The sequence below is a fragment of the Molossus molossus genome, unplaced genomic scaffold, assembly GCF_014108415.1.
Source record: "Molossus molossus isolate mMolMol1 unplaced genomic scaffold, mMolMol1.p scaffold_m16_p_5, whole genome shotgun sequence".
Taxonomy (NCBI): Eukaryota; Metazoa; Chordata; class Mammalia; order Chiroptera; family Molossidae; genus Molossus; species Molossus molossus.
Window position 1 is genome coordinate 48,204,749 of NW_023425388.1, and position 22,291 is coordinate 48,227,039.

The 22,291-nt window shown below is 41.6% G+C and overlaps 1 protein-coding gene across 1 annotated transcript in view; it reads right to left on the bottom strand.

Annotated features, from left to right (window-relative positions):
- MCF2L2 (MCF.2 cell line derived transforming sequence-like 2) overlaps positions 1 to 22,291 on the bottom strand; it is a 248,930-nt gene that overhangs the window by 109,857 nt on the left and 116,782 nt on the right. The window contains exons 14-15 of the mRNA XM_036243245.1: positions 17,333 to 17,424; positions 2,895 to 2,980 (exon numbers count right to left, since the gene is read on the bottom strand). Coding sequence (XP_036099138.1) covers positions 2,895 to 2,980; positions 17,333 to 17,424 — 178 coding nt within the window. The remainder of the gene's footprint in view (positions 1 to 2,894; positions 2,981 to 17,332; positions 17,425 to 22,291) is intronic.

Consider the following 22,291-nt stretch of genomic DNA (forward strand, 5'->3'; position numbering starts at 1 on the left):
GTGCCTTAAGACCCCATTTGAAAAAGTCACATTTTCCTTTTATTTGATAATATAGCTGACTGAATGTAGATTCAGATTTATCCCTAGTCTCTCATGTCAGGAATGTTCTCAGGCTCCCGATGGAGTGTTTGGTGCTTCAGTATGTTGTACATAGTTTGTTCTCATCTGCTTTTCACTTGAGTCCTGCTCACTTCTTAGTATAGTGTATGGTGTGATTCAGTCTGTATATTTTTAAAACTTGGAGGCATCTGAGTTATTTGGTTGTAGTAGAACTTTGCAAGGCATGGTTGAGGTGTCTGTATTTGGGACTCAAATGATGATCAGTTGGAAGAATTAATGAACTTGACCCATATGTGGGACTTCAGTTGAATTCCATAGCTGCAATGAAAATCAGACCAGAAAACTCTGGATATGCAGGATTATTCATTCTGCTGTAATGATGAGAGAAATGCTAGGTGTCTCCTTGGCTGTTTCCCTGCAATCTCGCAACAAGGCTCAGTCATGGCTTTCTTTACGATAATCCTTTGCTCCTGACCTCCAAGGCTCCTTATTGCCTCCAGCATCAAATCTAATCTCTCCTACCTGCTTTTCAAGGCCTTATGTAATCTTCCTTTCCATCTTCATTCCCTGTAGCTTTATTTTTCCCATTGCCACTATTCTCCATCACAAATCTCATTCATGACACACCATTACGTTCATTTCCCTTGCCAAGAACCTCGTTTCTCTTGTACCTGTTGAAATCTTGGAAATCCAAACTTAACTGTTCTACCAAGCTCCTCCTACCCTCCCCCCAAATATACATTTACTATAAATATACACTTACCACATATATTTTTGTGTTACCTACTACTTGTTTTTTCTAACTGAAACTGAAGGTAGGGACTGTGCACAGTGCTATCACACAGTGCTTAAAAATCTTTTTTTTCCCCAAGTATAATAAAGTAGTGTTATTCTGGCAATTCATCCCAATATGAAGAGAAGATTAATTATTCAGAACCCTAATGGACACTATCTGACATAACATTTACCTATACTACTTAAAAGTTTACAATTTATTTGATGAAATCTGAATACTTACCACATGCCAAGCATATTGTATCTGTCAACTTTAGCTCCAACAAATTTGTATTAGTTATGCATGAAAAACTCAGATGTATAAAATCAAAGCTGAATAAGGAAATACAGATCAAACTGTTGCAGCAAAGATTTGTGATTTTAAGGTATTCAGAGCTGGTGATAATCTTATAAATTCTATCTTCTGCTTAATCCACTAGCTATTTTTGCCTTTTTGAAAGTTCTTTTGCAAGAATCATAAAGATAGCCCTGGCCGGTTTGGTTCAGCGGTTAGAGCGTCGGCCTGTGGTCCTGAGAGACCCGGGTTTGGTTCGCGCTAAGGGCGCGTACCTCGGTTGCAGTTTGTCCCCAGCCCTGGTCGGTTGTGCGGGTGGCAGCCACTCGATATGTCCCTTCAAGTCGATGTTTCTCTCTCTCTCTGTTCCTCTCTCTCCCTCCCACTCTACCTGAACAAAAAAAAAAAAGGAAAAATGTCCTCGGGTGAGGATAAAAAAAAAAAAAAAGAATCATAAAGATATTTTTGTTTCATTAAATGCTCTAACTTCTTTGTAGTCTCATTAGAAGAATGTTTGAATGGTCTACTATAAATTAATACAGTAATTCATCAACTAACTTACAGGACCCATTTAACTAAGACTTCTATAATTATAAGACTTATAAAAGACAATTCTAAAAGTAAAATTATAATTATAAAAGTAGATAGGGTTGTAGTAATAGTCAGGGAAGTCCCCCAAAGATATACCATCACTTGAGAAAAACAACATAACACCTTGCCAAGGACTGCTTTTTAGAGACAATCCAATTAAACACACTTTCAGATATGTTGAATTGGGCTATTTACTGTGACAAAGATACATTTCCATCAGTACAGAGCCTGTTTCCTGAGTGCACTTTAAAGTGAAAGAATCTAGAGTAGCCTAATTAAATGAATTTTGGCTTTAAGGAGCAAGTTCCTAAAGATGTTTGTTCATTCATTCTATAGGCACGTTTTTAGAGGCCTGTTAAGAGCTAAACATAATAGACCCTGGGAATAAAAACAACTCATAAGTCAAATGGTGTGAGTATAAACTATGTGATGAATGCTAGAACAGAGGTAATGAGGGGTGTTCTAAATATAGAGAAGATTAAAAAACAGTGAATTGCTCCTGCTTTATCACTGAGCAGTCCAATGTATGCAAACACTCCTATAGGCCAAAAATAGCATTACATTTGTATAAATTGTATCTTTTGGGAACCCATTGCCCTTAGGTGCTTTTAAACCAATAATTCAATTAATAGTAACAATAGTTTGCACTGATTGTTTCCTTGATAACTCTTTTTTTTAACCCTAACCCAAGGATATTTTTTCCATTGATTCTTTTAGATAGAGTAGGAGGGAGGGAGGGAGGAATGGAGGAAGGGAGGGAGAGAAATATCAATGTGAGATTCATTGCCTCCCGCATGACCCCAACCAGGGCCAGGGATGGAACCTGCAACCGGGTTATGTGCCCTTGACTGGGAGTTGAACCCAAGAGTTTGGTCCATGGGCCAACACTCTAACCGCTGAGCAAAACCAGCCAGGGCAAGTACTCATTTTTTTAAAACACTGAGTATCCTTGGAAACTTGGTTTATAGGATGTCATTTTTAGTTCTTGCTTGTTGCTTTTATGAGATTCATAAATTTTGTTCTCAAGCACATAAATGAAGGTTAATATACAGAATAAATATGTGATTTTGTCTGGGAAAGATAGTGATGAAACTTAAAACAGAGGATACTCTATCCTGTCCCCCCAGCCCTCAAGGGGTTAAAGTGACTTCTACAAAGGGATCTGCAATCTTACCTGCTGGGGGAAAGATTTTCAGGCCTGTCAAGCTGCTCCTGCCCGGGGTTCTCCCCATCATGAGTACTTTCAAGTATTTCTTCATTCTGAAGTGAAAGAAATTTTAGTAAGATACTCTATTTTATTTGTGGAGCAGCTCTAGAGCTATATCTCCCCCCAGTTTCTTTGGTATTGTTTTTGTTTTTAATTCTCCAGATGAGCATCACATCCAGTTTCTCATCTTTTTCTTTCTTGAGTTTCCCCCAACCATTTTGTGGATCTATTACTGTGGGTCCTTCAGGCTTCCTTTAGGAACATCAAAAACTCATCCTGAAAAGCAGTATTCCTTTTCCTTAATGATGGGCTATTAACATTGTTCTCCTCCCTCTTCCCCGATGATTCACAAAAAAAGGATTCAGAGTTTGAGCTAAAAGATAACGAGATCATATGACAGAAAATACCTATATTTCTTTGTTTCTCTTCTGGGTGAGAAATCAAGGTCTGAAGAAGTGCGATCTGCCCAGGGCCAGAAAGAACTGGAGGCAGAGATGACATACATCTGGTGTCCACTTTCATGGGCTTGTAATCACCTGTCTGTTCCAGCCACCACCTCCCAAAGAAGCTGGTTCCTTAGGAAGTGCAAAGTGGCCAGCAACTCAGGCTTGAAGCCAGCTGGTGGTCCAATGCCCTGCCATGTGTCATGCCAGTCCTGAGACCTTGGGCAGGCAAGCTCACTGAACATCCCTGCCACGGACCACGTGGCACTACTACAGCAAGGCTGTGGCTCTTTCTCAGAACAATACTATGCATTTAATTCTCAAAAAGAGGAAAGACTCCCGCTCAGTTTGATTTCAAGAAAACATCATTTTAACAAGGAAGTGAATTTGTATAACATCGGTAGCAACCAGAGTATCATAAAAGTGTTAACTAATAATGAACAAGTAGATAATTTGCCATCATTTGAGTTCTTCCTGCCTGCCAGGTTCTGTTTAAATGAGTTATTTTACATTCTATAAAAGAGAGAATAGATTTAGAAAGGGCCCTCTAGCAAAAGTATTCTTAACAAAAGTTTAATTAATAAAAATAAAGATTCCTGCCCTGGCCAGTTTGGCTCAGCGGTTAGAGCGTCGGCCTGCAGTCCGGAGAGACCCGGGTTCGGTTCCCGCTAAGGGCATGTACTTCGGTTGCGGTTTGTCCCCGGCCCTGGTTGGTCGTGCGGGTGGCAGCCACTCGATGTGTCCCTTCACGTCGATGTTTCTCTCTCTCTCTCTCCCTTCCTCTCTCTCCCTCCCACTCTATCTGTACAAAAAAAATAAATAAATAAAAAATAAAGATTCCTTGTAAATTAGAGCTGTAAGATGGAGAATGAGCTCTCCCCAGACTGAGGAACTTGCAAAACAAGTGAGAGTGAGATGCTTTTTAGTCTATGGACAGTTTAAGATTGTCCTCTCCCTGGGTCAACAGAAAGCAGTCAAGGTCAAGTTTCTTTGTCATCCACAATGCCAACTACAGGGACAGCAATGAACAATGTTCAGTGGATGAAGGAAAACTGTGGGTCTCCGATCTTTTTCATGGATGTCCTCCCGAATCTGGTATCATATCCAGAAAGCAAGCTAACAAATAAAGGAGTATTTGGGACACTGCTTTTGCTAATTTGGCTCTAAAATACAAGGGGAATCTTACATTCCAAGTTCATATTTTTTTCTTTCAAAACAGGATGTCATTTCAATAAGAATTAAAATTTTTAGTTTCTTCTATTACATATATTTGACCAGAGACTAGAATATATTTTTCATTTCAGTTAATGTACCTAGTAAATGCCAACCCTGGATTCAAACCAATGTAGTTATTCTCACCACACCACCAACAGCTCTTTGTTCACATTTTCTAGATGGTGTTGAACTAATTATCATGGCAGTGAATGTTACATCGCATTATTTTCTAGCCCCTCCTCTGTGTCCTTATTGTGCCTGAAACACCCAGCCTTATTCATCTTTGGATCCTTAACATGTTACACAGGGCCTTCGTTTATAGTAACCACTGTTATTAACATAACTTCTCATTGTGCAACTTGCTACTGCTGATCAAATGAATCGTGCTCTTTCCAATTGTATTGATCTATTGTTAGTGTGGTGGATTGTAGAGTCTCTTATTTCATGACAACCTAACGACGGAAAAATAACAGTGACTCAAGATGTAGGTATAGACTTGGTCATCTTTTACACCAAATGATGGCAACTCTCTATACACTTTGTCATGCATATGATGTCCTCAAGAACTTCCTGAAATGCCTGGGCATGGACTTGGGTGTGTCAACCCATGTTCCTGTGACAACATGTCAGACAGCTGGTGTCAGGGTAGAGGGAGAATCCTCTGCCAACCATTTGATGGAATACAACACTGGTACAAGTGAGATGTGATGGGAAGGATCCACAGCAGATCTGAGGACTGCTTGGAGATATTACAGGTTCGGTTCCAGACTATGGCAATAAAGCAAGAATCAAAATAAAGCAAGTGAGCCCTGTCCAGTGTGGTTCAGTGGTTAGAGTGTCAGCTCACACACCTAAGGGTCTTTGAGTTTGATTCCTGGTCAAGGGCGTGTACCTGGGCTGCAGGTTCCTCTCACGCCCCAGTCAGGGGTTGTACAGGAGGAAACCAGTTGATGTGTTTCTCTCACATCAATGTTTCTCTCTCTCTCCCTCGTTCTCCATTCTCTCTAAAAATCAATGGAAAAACTATCCTCTGGTGAGGATTAACAACAACAACAAAAAAGCAAGTCATAATCTTTTTGCTGGTGGAAGATCTTGCCTTCAATTTGTAAAAACTGGGACACCTGTGAAGCATAATAAACTGAGGGACACCAAGGGTTTGCTAGGGTTTAGACAGATAAGTTGTATTCTAGTACAGAGGCTGTCAAATTTTGACCACATCACAAGAAAAGTGTTTACATCGTAACATACACACACATTTTGTGATTTATAATAAAAAATATACACTTTGTCTTTGTCCTGTTTCTGGCACAGAGCTCCTAACACCTTTGGAATTTCCTAAATGATAAGAGCAATAAAGATGTCTTGATAGTCATAAGTAACCCTTTGGATCAATCACACCTGAGTTTGTTAATGAGGTGACTTTTGGAAAGGGTGTTGGTTACCAGGGAAACCAATCACATAATTAGAGGGTTGGAACTTTCAGGTCCCACCACCACCACTCCCTTCACAGGAAATGGAGAAAGGCTGGAGACTGAGTTCAAAGGCCAGTGGTGTAATCAATCATGCCTAATGAAGACTTCATAAAAACCCAAAGAGAGCTTCCCGGCTGGTGAACATGTGGAGAGTGGCTTGCTCAGAGAGCATGGAAGTTCTAACCGCTTCCCACATACCTTGCCCGATGCATCTCTTCAGTAGGGCAGTGCCTGAATTATATCTTTTTATAAGAAACTCATAATCATTTTTTTTTTAATCTTTATTGTTGGATGTAAAATGTAATACAGATGTTCCACATTTTTCCCCCTTTGACCCCCTCCTTCCCACTCCCGCCCCCTCCCACCTTTTCCCACACTATTGTCTGTGTCCATTGGTTATGCATATAAGTTCTTTGGTTTATTTCTCCCCCCCACCCCCAGGTTTGTCAGTCTAGCAATGAATTTGTACTTCTTAATCTCTTCACTTTTTCACCCATTCCCCCAACCCCCCTCCCATCTAGCAACCACCAAAATGTTCTCTGTATCTATGAGAATGTTTCTGTTCTGCAAGTTCATTTTGTTTGTAGATTCCATTGTTGATAGATATGTATTCATTGCCATTTTGTTTGTTCATATATTTTATCTTTTTCTTCAAAAAGACCCTTCATCATTTCATATAATAACGGTTTGGTGGTGATGAACTCCTTTAACTTTTTCTTGTCTGGGAAAGTCTTTATATGGCCATCGATTCTAAATGACAGCTTTGCAGGATAGAGTAATCTTGGTTGTAGGTTCTTGCTTTTCATCACTCTGAATATTTCTTGCCACTCCCTTCTGGCCTGCAAAGTTTCTTTTGAGAAATCAGCTGACAGCCTAATGGGAACTCCCTTGTAGGTAACTAGCTGCCTTTCTCTTGCTGCTTTTAAGATTCTCTCTTTGTCTTGAACCTTTTGCATTTTGATGATGATATGTCTTGGTGTGGGCCTCTTGGGGTTCATCTTGTTTGGGACTCTCTGTACTTCCTGGACTTGTATGTCTGTTTCCTTCGCCAAGTTAGAAAAGTTTTCTGCCATTATTGTTTCAAACAGGTTTTCGATTTCTTGTTCTCTCTTCTCCTTTGGGCACCCCCAAGATGCGAATGTTGGCACGCTTGAAGTTGTCCCAGAGGCTCCTTACAATATCCTCATTTTTTTGGATTCTTTTTTCTTTTTGCTGTTCTGATTGGGCATTTTTTGCTTTCTTATATTCCAAATCGATGGTTTGCTCCTTGGATTTACGTACTCTATTATTGAAGCTGTGTAAATTATTCTTTATTTCAGTTAATGCCTCCTTCAATTCTAACTGTGTATCCATGATTTCTAACTGGTCCTTTATTATGCTCTTGAGGCCCTCCCTACGTTCACTGAGGTTCTCACTAAGTTCATTGAGCATCCTTATAAGCAGTATTTTGAACTCAATATCTGTTAGGTTGCTTATCTCCATTTCACTTAGTTCTTTTACTGGGGTTTTGTTCTGTTCTTTCATTTGGGACCTGTTTCTTTGTCTCCTCATTTTGGTTGCCTCCCTGTGTTTGTTTCAGTGTATTACTTAATAAGAGGTATAGGGCTCGCTGAGACCAGATGCTGCTCGTTTGAAAGAATTTAGGAAAAACCTGAAGCAGGATCCAGGACAGGCCAATCCTATGGTTAAGCAAGTGGCAACAGCTTGGGTGGGCCTGAAAGTTGGGTGGGGCGGGGCCTCAGAGAGTCACCAGGGCGGGGCTACCAGTGTGAGCCAGGTTGCTGGAGTCCCAGATATGGAGGCGTGTACAAGGGAAGGGCTCACCAAAGGAACATAGGCCTCCGACAGCACGTTTGTTCCGGAGAAAGCCCTCTCTCCAGCCCTCGCTCCAGTGCCAAACAGCTCAGTTCTTCCCTGTATGTCTCTGGTGCCCCTCGAGCTGCCTCCCCTCCAGGCTTAGAGGGAGAGAGTTTGATAAATCCGTGCGCGGGCCCTTTAAGGAGCTGCCTGGGACTCCAGCTGTGAAAGCTTCCCTGAGCCTCAGTTCCCGCTGGTTTTTCCAGCCAGAAGTTATGGGGATTCTCTTCCTGGCACTGGAACCCTGAGCGGGGTACCTGGTGTGGGACGGGGACCCCTCAGTCCTCAGGAAGGACCTTCCCAGCCGAGGTGTCCTCCTGATTTTTATCCACCACAGGTGGGTGTGGGACCAGCGCATCTGCCTCCGCCCCTCCTATCAGTCTCGATGTGGCTGCTGCTTTAATTCCGTAGTTGTAGGACTTCCATTCAGCTTGATTTCAGGCGGTTTTGAATGATGGTTGTTCTGTAGTTTAGTTGTAACTTTGATGTGGTTGTGGGAGGATGCGATACGGCGTTTACATACCCGCCATCTTGACAGGAAGTCCAGAAACTGATAATCTTGTAAAATGTTTCTCAGAGTTCTTTGAGCTTGCTCTAGCAAGTCCATCTAACCCAAGGAGGGGCATCATGGGAACCTCTGATCTATAGCTGATTAGTTAGAAGCACCAGTGACAATCTGGACTTCTGACTGGTGTCTAAGGGGGTGAGGGAGTCTTATAGGACTTAGCCTTTAACCTGCGGGAGCTAATGCTATCAGGGCAGACAGTGTCAGAACTGAGTTAATTGCTTGGTAGTGTTGGGAAACTCCCCTCCCCCCCATACACATACACATGCACATACACATACACACACACACGACATACATACTGGCAAACTAAAAATCTAGGAGGCAGAAATTGAACAAAACATGTTTATTTGAGAATCAAAAGAACTATAACTCAGGAAGTACAGATTCAGGAAGAAGCCCAAACAGTGTCGCTTACCCCCTGCAGGAGAGGGGCTCAGGTTTTTCCTGGGAAAGGGGAGGAAAATGATGTAAGTTGTATTAAAGAAGAATTAGTTGGTGTTCGATGAGGTAAGGTTAGGTTGTGCTTCAGATTGGCTTGAATTTGGTCATCAGGCAAAAGGCTACATTTGTACTTTATTGATTGATTAGCAACTTTGTCATTGGCAACATTCAATTTCATCAGTCCCTACAAACAAGATATTCTCTTACTGACATCTTGGAATGTTGGCAGTGATTCCGTTTGGAAGATACGGACGTGCAGGGCAGCTCCTCTGAAGTGGCTCTGTTTTAATATGGCTCCACTCATGTGTTCTTTTACACACATAGCACTGATATGATACACTCTATTTTTTATTATACTATGCCACTGCTTTCATTTAATTAATTTTTTATTTTATTTATTGGTTTTAGAAAGAGGAAAAGAGAGAGGGAGATAAACATCAATTTGTTGTTCCACTTACTTATGTAGTCATTAGTTGATTCTTGCCTGTGCCCTGATTGGAGATTGAACCCACAACCTTGGGTATGGGGATGACACTCTAATCAACTGAGCTACCCAACTAGGGCCATTCATTTTTAAAGGCTGGTGAACCCACGAAACTGAGTCCACTGTCACCACTGTGACCTGCAATTTGGAAACCTCTTAGAGTGAAAGAACACAAACTAGGTGTGAGAGGCAGACCTGGGAGGGAATCCCAGTCTTCCTTATATTTAAAAGTGGCCTTGGCCACTTCTCTGTACCCTAGTTCTCTATCTATAAAATAAGGCTGATTACATCTATATCAAAGGGTGGTTGTGGTGAGGAGAGATAATGTATTAAATTGCTTACCATAAAGAAAAGACTCAATAAATGACATTTATAGTTGGCTCTTTAATATCTGCTTTGTGGGGATTAAGATAGGTATAATGCATGTAAAGCATCCAGTCTGATGACCTTTAGTAATTGCTGGATGACTCATACCTGCTCAAGTATAATATAGACCCTGTGTTTCTCACTGGCTGAGAGATGTTATCCAAGTCACTGATCTCCCTCGGCATCCATGTTTTTCTGTGTTAAATGAGGGAGATATGTGACTTGGCTATGAACCATCCCTCTGTTTATAAAACACCAATAGAGGTGCTATTGCTTCCAATTTTGAGATAAAAGCTAAATTGTAGCCAGAGTACTTTTGGGAATAATGTAAATTAAGCGTCCCACAAATTCTAGGAGGACAATAGCATATTCAAATAAACACTTGTTTTTTTCAAGTATTTGTCCTTCTATTCTTACAATGGACCAAGAAAATTGACCACAGACCCATCCACCAACGGCTGCTATATTTCTCGGTTAGAGATTCCTTATGAACCTCTTTGAATTATAAAATGATGCTCTTTAAAGCAGAGCAACAAGTTCCTTGTGAAATCATATCCTGTTTTGATTTGGATATCAAATCACCCTGACTTGGAGTTGTCCTTAGCAGGAACAAATCCAAAGGGGGGATTTTCTCAGCCAACTGGTGCTTTACAAGGGAACCAATCCATAAACTATCCTACTGGGAGGCCGATCAGGTGGAAAAGCCCCTCCCCGTGTATGTTCATGTTATTCTGAGGAAAAAAGGGAGCAGTGCAGGCAGGCAAGCTGGGCTCAACATCACTGCCTGTACCCTCGTCACCCCGGCCGCCCTCCCAGTTCCAAGCAACACCAACCCACGTTCAGGTTTGCCAGGAGCACCCTGCATCAGACAGCCCATGTCTTCTCAACAAACATAATCTAATTGTCTAGTTTCCCCTGTATTTTGAAGAAAGTTGTTTCAAAATTGAGCAAACAGGCTAAGTGCCTAGCTAGAAGAAATTTTGTGAAAAAAATAATTAATTTCTATGAAGAATATGATCTTTTAAAAAGTATTAATCAACTTTTAAATAGCTAATAGCTAAATTGTAATTTTCAACTGCTTATTAAACATTTTTTTCTTCCCCAAAGGAGAGAGAGCAACATTTGAACTGAATCAAATTAATTTTCCTTGAAGTTAAATTATTTCATTTTGTGATTTGAGAGATGCTTGGAAAGCAATTTCAGTTCCAATTCTTTTCAAGTGATAGTGTCTGGTAATTTAAGGTGAAATTATTTTTTTAAATTATATTATCACACTTCTTAAAAGGAGAAGTTATTAGACTTTATTCGAGAAAAGGTAAGGCAGATAAGGGGTTGAACCATTTAACGTAAGAAAGAGTGATCACTCCAAGAAGTGTTTAAGGTTAAGCATTTTCTGGCATTGTAAATTATGAGAGCCCGAGAAAATAAATACAGTGGTGTGACAAGAATCACCGAGAGGTTATAGAATGGTGGGATGCAGGCGAGGACAGTGGGGAAGAAAGGAAAGGCAACCTCTCTGGCCTCAGCCCCAGTGGTCTCAGAGACACAGTCCAGAGCGAAAACCAACAGCTTCGGACTGGCTGGCTCTGCTTCCCCCCCCTCTCCATTGCTGGGGCTGCTGGGAAAATATCTCTCTCTCTCTCTCTCCCTCTCTATCTCTATCTCTCTCTCTATCTCTATCTCTATCTCTATCTCTATCTCTATCTCTATCTCTATCTCTATCTCTATCTCTATCTCTATCTCTATCTCTCGATTTAGTGGGTTCTGATGTGGAGAACAGGATGAACTTTTGAAAAACAAGAACCACTTAGAGAATCTGCCCTGAGAGCGGATTCCTAGCAGGCTGGTCTGCTCAACCTCACTGGCCCTTCCGGTGCATCTCATCTCCTGCTCTTCACTGATACTGCCTGAAGAAGCTATTGCCTGAAGATTCCTTTGGACAACAGGGCAGCCCCTTTTTAAAATGACAAGTACAGCCCTGGCCAGTTTGGCTTAGCGGTTAGAGCACTGGCCTGTGGACTGAAGGGTCTCGGGTTCAATTCCTGGTCAGGGTATATATGTGGGTTGCGGGTTTGATCCCAGTTGGGGTTGTGTGGGAGGCAAACAGTCGATGTGTCTCTCTCACATCAATGTTTCTCTCTCTCTCTCTCCCTCCCTCCTTTCCACTTTATCTAAACATCAATGGAAAAGTATCCTGGGGTGAGGATTAAAAATTAATGGTAATAATAAAATGGCAAGTACAGTGCATATTTGGAAGGTTAAGGGGCTGTCATTCACTCAGCCCCCGCACTGCTGTGAACCAGCTCATTCAGATTTTTTCCTATCTCTAGTCCAGATAAACTGCACTGGGTGGGGCCTTTCAAAAGGGAGGGGGAGGCAGAGGAAGGCTTTAGGACATTTTGTAGACTGAAGCCCTTTGGAGAAGGGAAGGCTTAAGGAGACAGACAGCCTGAGTGGTCCTGACACTTTGTGGAAATGGGAAATGATTAGGGAAAAATAGGGGAATGCGACCCACGTGCAAACTTGGTCTATTTCAAAAATTTCCCTGGGTCTCTTTTATCTATAATCTTACATTTCCCAACTAGCATTGTTAGTAATTAGTTCAATGTTTTTACTGGTTAAATTGGTTTTTATAGACAGGACAAATATTCTAAACACCATTTATAATATTTTGCTTATGGGGGAAATAACTTCTTAAAAAGCTGCAAACATTGCAACATTGTTTTAACAATGATTTGCAAGTCTATAGTTCTCAATAAATTATCAGAAAATGAGGAACACATCACAAGACATCTTTCTCTCATTTCTAAACCAAGAAATGTGAAGGAAATAAGTGTATCAGGACATTAAAAAAAAGTTCCCCATACATCGTGAATTTTCTTAGGCTGCTTGATTTCATGTGATTTTTAACCTCAATGCATAAATGTCAATGTAACTCAATTTGTATATGTCTGTACATCTTAACACATAATAAAACCACAAGTTTGAAAAATGCTTTATTAGACTAATCTTTGATGCCTAGCCTAATTCACAAATGATTTCCACATAACCTCAAAGCCAAGGGTTTTGACTCTCACCACTGTGGGGAGGGGTACAGCCTCTGGGGCAGAGTTAGCCCAACTAACAGAAAGAGAAGGTGTTGGTTGCTGTTATAAATCTATAACACCCTACAAATGCTGGACTCAGCCTCCATGAGACCTCACTTTCTACTGTTCCTTCCAGGAACTCCATTTTGGCCAACCAATCATCCGATGAGGAATCCAAGATGAAAACCTCAAAGTTATCTTCAATATCTTCCTTTCCTTCCCTATTAAATCTTTCCCCTTTTCTTCTCTGCCTCGATCGACTTATTCATTCATCAAACTTTCTCTGACAGTCTAGTATATTCAACATCTGGATTAATGGATATGAGCCCTGTCAATCTCCCTTTTGACACTGCCATTAGTAAGTTCTCAACACTCACCTGGACTGTGACAACTGTGGGCAGCTGCTCAGTCTGCCTATCTTCCAATCCACTCTTCATTGTCTTATCAGCGCTATCTTCCCAATACAAAGGTGCCCTCCTTGGCAACAACTGTCCCCAAAGCCTTCAGCAGCCTGACTCTGGTCTATCTTCCTAGCTTTCTCAAACCATTCCCAGAATAGCCTATGCCCCTTCAGAGGTCTGAGACTTTATATCCGTCCCCTTCCTGGAGTGTCCTTCTTCATCTTATCTACTTTTCAAAGTTCTATTTATTCTTTGAAGTTAAGTTCAAATGTCACCTCCTAAAAACATTCCAAATATACTTGTTATAAACTGTCCTTTAACATATTCCTTTTTTCTGGAGGTATGTCATTTAGCTTTATATTGTAACTATTGGGAATACGTTGTTTGCCCCATGAAACTTGTACGCTTCTCGAGTTTAGGCCCCGTGTTAGAATTGTTTCCACATGATCCAGAGCATTGCTCTGTTATATTTTAAGTTGAGCTGAATACGGTACCCAAATTGGACCTATCAAATATTTGTCATGTCAATTTTTATTGGTCAAAGAGCAAAGCCAACAGTGGTCTTAGTATTATTTTTTCTTTTTAGCTCCTTCAGTAAAAACACATTCTCATAAATTAATATAATAACACCTTCATGCCTCTAAGTTCTGGATTCTATCTTAGCCCACAAGCTCCATATCTATCTTAATGAACTCCCCTCGATCCCCAGTCCTCACGGTCGATGAATATAGCCTCTAGCCAATGTGACAAAAGGTGGTCCTTGTACCACCTGCATTCTTGCCACCAAATGTGCAAGTTAAAAATTCAGATTCTAGACCCTACTCCTGAGTCAGAATCACTGAGAATGGGGCCTGAGAATCTGCATTATTAATAAGTGTCTCCAGGGTGCAGTGCATAGGAAACCTTGAGAATCTTCAAGGTTGGGCTGGCTGGTTTGGCTCAGCGGTTGGAGCATCGGCCTGCGGACCAGAGTCCCAGGTTCAGTTCTCGCTAGGTGCACGTACCAAAAAAAAAAAGAGACAGAGAATCTTGATTCTAGAAATTCTTCAAAGGGCTTGGTTGGGGGCTGCCTCAAGAATTTGGTGGATTCTTTGAATTTCTTATTAGCTCTAAGAATGACTAGACTACAAACATCATAGAAGGTGAACACTGAAATGTCCTTATAATTCATACAGTTCGCTTGCTGAGATTAGAAAGGTAAATGAAAGCTTGTGGGATTCAGAGGAATGAGAAAGCAAGGAATTGAATTTGGCCCTAATCTGTTATCATTGGGCAAAAGGGTACATATCTGAGGTTAGGAAAAGCTATTACATTTAAGACCTTCCTTCAGTTTAAGGCCTGACCTTCCTTTCGCCCCTTTCCATCTTTTACACAGAACACTTTATCTATAAACCTTTAGACTAAATGGGAAACTAAAATCACTAAGAACCTGCTCAATGTTAGGCATCATGCAAGGTGCTTTCCACATTCTTCTCATTTAATAGACCACCTGTGAGGTTACTTTAACAAAATTGTTTTTTCCTTTATTGAGTTTAGAGAGAGAGAGATAGAAACATTGATGAGAGAGAACATTGACTGGCTGCCTCCTGCATGCCCCTCACTGGGGATGGGGCACACAATCTGGGCATGTGTCCTGACCGGAAATCGAACTGGTGACCTCTTGGTGCTTGGGTCAATGCTCAACCACTGAGCCACACCAACTGGACTGTGAGGTTACTTTTTTTTTTTATCCTCACCTGAGGACACCTTTGCATTCATCTTCAGACAGAGCGGGAAGGAGAGAGGGAGGAAGAGAGAGAGAGAAACATCAACATGAGAGAGACACCTCGAGTGGTTGCCACCCACACGACCCCAACTAGGGCCAGGGACAAACTGCAACCGAGGTACGTGCCCTTAGTGGAAACTGAACCCGGGACTCTCCAGTCCGTGGGCCGATGCTCCAACCGCAGAGCCAAACCGGCCAGGGCTGAGGTTACTTTTTAAATCCCATTTTGCAGAAGAGGAAATTTAGAGTCTGAGAGATTAAGAAAACTGCTAGTTAGGTAGATTAATTAATCAGGTAACTAGGTTAAGTTAGATAGATAAGTAAACTGCTATTACATAAATGGCTAGTTTCAAATCCTAGTTCTACCATTTACCAGTTGTATGACCCTTAACTTCTCAGGGTCTCAACAGCATCAGGGATAAAACAAGGGACACACATCATCTTGCTCATAAGATGCTGAGGACTTGCAGTGAAATTGGGTCCCTATAGCACCCAGCACAATGTCTGGCCCTAAGTCAGTGTCAGCAACCATTCCTTCACCCTTCTAGCCTAGGCTTTTTTTGTTTTTGTAAATTTTTATGAGGGAGCAGGAGTCTGAAAAGGCCTCTGCTATTTTAAATCATGTTCATAGGTGCCCAGGAACACTGTTGGCGCTCACAGCCAGTAGCACTTCCTTTATTCTGAGGGTTCATTCAGGCAAAAGAAATTCTCATCAGCCTCTGGCCTCTTTTCAGCCCCGAAGAGGCTGTGATGTGAGCAGCTGGGGCAAGCAGCCCTTGTGAGTCATGCTTTCAGCTTCCAGCTGGCGACAGGAAGGGCAGGAAGTAACAGCGCCGCTGCCAGCAACCACAGCCAATCCCCGCCTTTCCACCGCTGGGTTTCCCAGACCACGTCAGTGAGCCCAGAGCATGGGGTGGCTGCCAGACCGGCCGAGAGTCTCAGCAACTTTGTCACGTTTAGTTTGTCAAGTTCCTGCAAACTGGAACAGGGATCACCCTGCTGGGAGGATGGAGCACCTTGTTTGAATATGAGTTCTCTGATGATGATGTCATATCGTGATTTTGTTGCAGTTAGTGAATATCAATGCCTCTAGTAGCGATCACGAATGGTTTTGGTTTATTGATTTTTTTTTTTCTGTGAGCATTGAAGTCTTGAGGACAAGGAGGGGCATTTATCACAATGTTATGATTTGTGCTCCTAGACTGGCTACAGTTTCATTTCATCTTTTGGTGCTAGGCTGAAAACCAAAAAGATGTCAGAATTGTCACCCAGAGTCTGATGCATGTTCTCTCCATCTTGCTCATCTGTCTTGGACAGTGGCCACAGAACATGTCCGTCAGCCTCCTCTTCTCCCTCTTAATAACCTATGTCTTAGACAAGACAAGAGTCTCCAGGTCTGGGCTATTCTCACTAAATGCTATTCTTGCTAAATGTTAAAATGTATTTTGCAGACCAGATGTAAACAGGATGAGCCTGACAAGTTCTCATCTATTGATATGATCACATGGTTTTTATTCTTCATTTTGTTTATATGGTGTATCATGTTCATCGATTTGCAGATATTGTACCAAACTTGCATCCCCACAAATAGAGTATAACATTAAAACCAAGAAAATGACATTGGCACAATCCATAAAGTTTACTTAGAGTTCACCAATTACAAATGCACTCGTGTGTGTGTGTGTGTGTGTGTGTGTGTGTCTGTAGCTCTATGTAATTTTTTCAGGTGCTTTTTATACATAAACTATATACTTATACACTGTTCTACCACTTTTTAAAAAACCCTCACCCAGGGACATGTTTTTATTTATTTTAGAGATAGGAAGAGAGAGAGAAAAACATCGGTGTGACAGAGAAATATCAATTAGCTGCCTCCTGCACACGCCCAGACCAGGGATCAAATCTGCAACTCAGGTATGTGTCCTGACTGGGAATTGAACCCGCAAACTTTTGGTGTATGGGACAATGTTCCAAACAACTGAGCCACTTGGCCAGGGCTGTTCTACCAATATGAAATCAGATGATAGGAATGAATAAAATGACTTTCTTCAGTAAAACAATATCTACCAACTATTATATGGATGGCCAGTTTTCCATATCTAGTTGCAATTAAGAAGAAAAGAAAGGAAGAAATCCTATAAACCTCAGCTCTTGGGAGTACTAGTCCATGCTACATTCTTTTTTGGGCATATTTTCTGGAACTGATGATAGGTATAAAACGGGGGAACTTGATTTATTGGTAATTATAGCAGCAGCAGCAGTCTCTCTTGTCAGAAACTTCTATCAGTAAAAGAAAGGTGATCATACCTTGCCTTCAAATTTAGTCTTGTCATCTTCCTTTACCAAGGAGTTCAAATATGTCTCTGCATAAGGTTCCTCGGGTGTTTTCTGAAGAGGAGCTAAAAGGACAAAGAAAACCTGACATTAATTTGCCAATTTGGCTTATAAATAACTCAGCACTTAGACTGCCTAGAACAAGCAGCTGGACTGTGTTGAGGCAGTTGATTAACAAAGCTAAACTGAGACACTGCAATGGATTTCGATGGTAGGTGATTTTGGCGGTGAAGGAGAGATGCAAAAGTGAAATAGGTTCCTTGACCCCATGCACTTGACATTTGAGCTAAAGAGGCAAAAGTCACACTCAACACCAGATGATACATTCAATCACAACAAATCAGTAATGAGGTAATATGGTAAAAATGATAGCTTCCATCATTTCTTTTTTTTTTTTTTTTAAATCTTCACCCAAGGATATTTTTCTATTTATCTTCAGATAGAATGGGAGGTAAGGAGGGAGGGAGGGAGAGAGAGAGAGAGAGGGAGAGAAACATTGATGTGAGAGGGGCACATTGATTGGTTGCCACCTGCATGACCCCAACTAGGGCCAGGGATGAACCACAACCGAGGTACATGCCCTTGGCTGGAATTGAACCCCAGACTCCCTGGTCTGCAGGCCGATGCTCTAAGCGCTGAGCCAAACTGGCCAGGGCCCACCATTCCTATTAAAAACAATTTTTTTCCCTTTATTGATTTTAGAGAGAGAGGAAGTAAAAGGGAGAGAGAGATAGAAACATCGATGAGAAAGAACATTGATTGGCCACCTCCTGCATGCCCCCCACTGGGGATCAGGCCCACAACCTGGGCATGTGTCCTGACCAGGAATCAAACTGGTGACCTCTTGGTGCGTGGGTTGATGCTCAACCACTGAGCCACACCGGCTGGACCTCCATTCCTATTTTTTTTACTTTTTTTTTTTTTAATCCTCACCCGAGGACTTTTTTCCACTTTTGTTCAGATAGAGTGGGAGGGAGAGAGAGGAAGAGAGAGAGAGAAACATGGACATAAAAGGGACACATCGAGTTGCTGCCATCCACACGACCCTTACCAGGGCCGGGGACGAATCACAAACAAGGTTTGTGACCTTCACTGGAATCAAACCCGTGACTCATTGGTCCGTGGGCCGATGCTCTAACCGCTGAGCCAAACCAGCCAGGGCCCATCATTCCTATTCTTAAGGCCCAGCTAAAGTATCATTTTCTTTATGAAGTCTTCCTCGGCTTTCAAACTTCACAGATCCTTTCATGCATCACTGCTTGAGCATTTATCCTCTGTACTGTATTTGATGTTATCTTTGGATGAGAAGACCAGATTCAAGTCTAGGTATCACATACTATTGAATATATTTCTCCATCCTACAGGTAATTAGTTTGTGCTTATTACAGGCGTCCCCGCCACTTCGCGCGTTGACTTCCACGGCTTCCCTGTGTCACGGTTCTTCAAATATATTCATTAAAAAGTTGATCGAGGCAGTGACAATGATACAGCACGCACTCAGTTGTCTGAGCCAATTATACACCCCAGTATTACAATTACAATTAAAATTACTGTACGTATGGACTGTAGGCCTATGTATTCGAGCACCCCAGGGATCTTCAATGCCAGGTGCAACCACTAGAGTCTGGCACGGATTAACCGCAATAAACGAGGGACAACTGTATAGAAAAATTTAATACTGTAATACTAAAATCTTACTACTTAAACACAATCTCTTGGTATATTTCCTTATAATCTGCTTTGAGAAGGGCACGTGCGCTCTCTCTCCACACACACTCACTCACTCACTCAATCTATGATTATATAGAGGGATGTCCACGTAGGCCTTACCAGGAGTTGCTGCTAATCTGATGATCAGGCAGTTGGAGTCCAGAACTGATGGAATCACATTTATTAGTGGATAATATGACTGTGGGAAGAATCAGGTGGCTGAGTCGGGAGGGAATCGGGCTTTCTTTCTCTTGCATTCTTCTCTGTCACACTGTTTCCCTGCTCCCCTTCACACAGACATCTGGGAGATAACCTCTTTCAGGCTTCATGGCCATTGGCAGTAAGACTGGGACTTACAAGGCGAATGAGTAAGTGGTACTTTGCATTCTTATTTGTCAGCGTCACCACATTGTATATACAGTTCCCTTGGGAGACTCACAGGATATACGTGATTCATCGGAGACAGGATTTTGAGCATTTCTAGGCCCCATGGCCAAATGCCATCTATCTAATGCTACAGATATATCACCCTGATTTTTATCTGAGGTGGCCTTGGTGGAGGTTGACCATCTAACTTCCAGAAGCCCCTGGCAATCTTCATTCTGTGAGCCCACGGGAAACAGTTTGGGCTTGCTATGGGGTTTTCATGGAGGTTATGTTGAAATCTGTAGTGGAGTACATGTTTGCTGCCCCAGGTTATATGACCATTAAAGCTACAACAATGGACAGTCCTCTGGGCTCCTCACTTTCTGCAAGATCTCTATAAGCTGAGTGATTCCAGGTATAATAACTGAATGCTTGAAATGCATTCACTGTAACTGGCAACACCCATGACTGAGAGGTACCTGCCCTTAACACTATTAAGTATAGTGACACAATTAAAGGCAGGGATGTGCGAGAAATGCTGCCATCGTTCAAGTCTTACTCTTTCATGTAGGAGACACACACTACAGAGAAGTCTCTGTGCCTTAGCTTCTTCATCTGGAAAGTGGGGAATAATGAGAAAGCTTATAGGATTGGGTTGCGTAAGGCTTTAATGAGTTAATATGTACAAAGTGTTATGATCATGGTAAGCACTCGGTACATTTTAGCTATTATGTAGCCACATGGCATTCAAAAGATTTTTTTTCACATTCCTTATTTAACTTCAGAAAGGTTAAATGTTGTTCCCAAGCCCAGCCTGTGTGGCTCAGTGGTTGAGGATCAACCCATGCACCGAGAGGTTGATGGTTCGATTCCCACGCCGTGGGCCAAATCCCCAGTTGGGAGGCATGCTGGAGGTGACCAATCAATGTTCTCCCTCATCGATGTTTCTGTCTCTCCCTGTCCATTCCTCTCTCTCTCAGAACAATAAAGACACCTAGCTAACAAGAGTCAGAGCTGACATTTCAGCTCCCATCTCTAAGCTCCCTGCCCATGTTCCTTACACTATGAAATACAGTGGTTTGTCTTGGCACAGACTCAGTTACTAAGGAATTAGACGATGTGTTTAAAATCCCGTTAGTGACGTGCCTGAGTCCTTACTCAGTGTTTACACTCCAAAACAAAGGTCCAAGAGTGTTCTGCAGAATGAGCATGTGGCTTGACTAAGGTCAGCGGTACCTGTTCAGACACGACGAACATCTGTTTACCCTAGGAGGGCCATTGCCTATTATGAAATCATGTGTTTGAAAAACTAAGAAGCAATTCATCATTCCTGTTTTATTTATCTGTAACAAATATATATCCCTTAAAACAGTGAGAGGCAAAGTCATGGAAGTAAACATAATTTAGTTTTGTCAAAGGGCCCTACATGAGAGATCAGGAGAGCCAAGTCCTGTTTCCAGCCACCCGAGAAGGATGTCTCCATGTGTGTCAGTGTTTGTGTGTATCTGTAGTACGTGCCCGTAAGTGTGTCTGACTGTGCATGTGTTGTGTGTGCGTGCGCATGCACATGGAAAAATTCAGGAAAGAAATGCACTAAACTGTTATCAAAGTTTACTTCTAAAAACTGGAATATATAAGAGGCAGGGGACTGCAAGTTGTACTAAATGGAACATTTTCGAAATACCCCATAGTTTTCAGATAAATAACAAGTGAAAGTATTTGTTGCAAACAGAGCTGCACAACAATAAATGCTAAAGGAAGTTTTTCAGCCTGAAGGGAAATGACACAAGGTACTAATTCAGAAAATAGTGAATAAGATGGTAAACAAAACCTATATATATTTCTCTTAATTTCTTTAGAAGATATATGATTGTTTAAGGCAAAAATTTATAACACATTTTTGGGGGATTTAACCTAGGTAGATGCAGGATTTATGATAAGAATAGCACAGAGGATGGGTGGAGGAGGGCATGTGGAACTATATAGTTGCAAACTTCCTATATTCTGCTACAATATTAACTCAAAGTAGATTTGAGATAAATTAGGGATGCATGTGATAATCCCTAAAAGAAACATCTGGGAAAAGGCAATGCAAAGAGGTATGTATACTAAAAAGTCAATAGTGGAATTAAAAAGGAAGACTAAAAGAAATTTGCTAACCCAAAAGTGGGCAGGAAAAGAGGAACAGAGAAATAAATAAAACATATGAGACAAGTAGACCACAAATAACAAAACAGTAGCTCTAAATCCAACTGTGTTCTTAGTTACATTGTATATAAATGGACTAAACACCCCAATTAGAAGGCAGCGGTTAACAGAATGTGTTAAAAGGAAAGACACAACTATGAAATACACTTTATTTTTTTCCACTTATCTTTTTTTTTTTTTTTTTATCCTCACCTGAGGCTATTTTTCCATTTTTTTGTACAGATAGAGTGAGAGGGAGAGAGAGGAAGGGAGAGAGAGAGAGAAACATCGACGTGAAGGGACACATCGAGTAGCTGCCACCCGCATGACCAACCAGGGCCGGGGACAAACTGCAACCGAGGTACATGCCCTTAGCGGGAACCGAACCCGGGTCTCTCTGGACCGCAGGCCGACGCTCTAACCGCTGAGCCAAACCGGCCAGGGCACTTATCTTTATTGTTGAATGTATTACAGATGTCCCTCTTTTTTCCCCCTTGACCCCTCCTCCGCAGTCCCATCCCGCTCCTGCTTTCCCCACACTCTTGTCTATATCTATCGGTTATGCATATATGCATATAAGTTCTTTGGTTTCTCTCTTCCCACCCCTTCCCTCTGAAGAAATATATATATATATATAAATAAAAATAAAAATAAAAAGGAAAAAGTGTC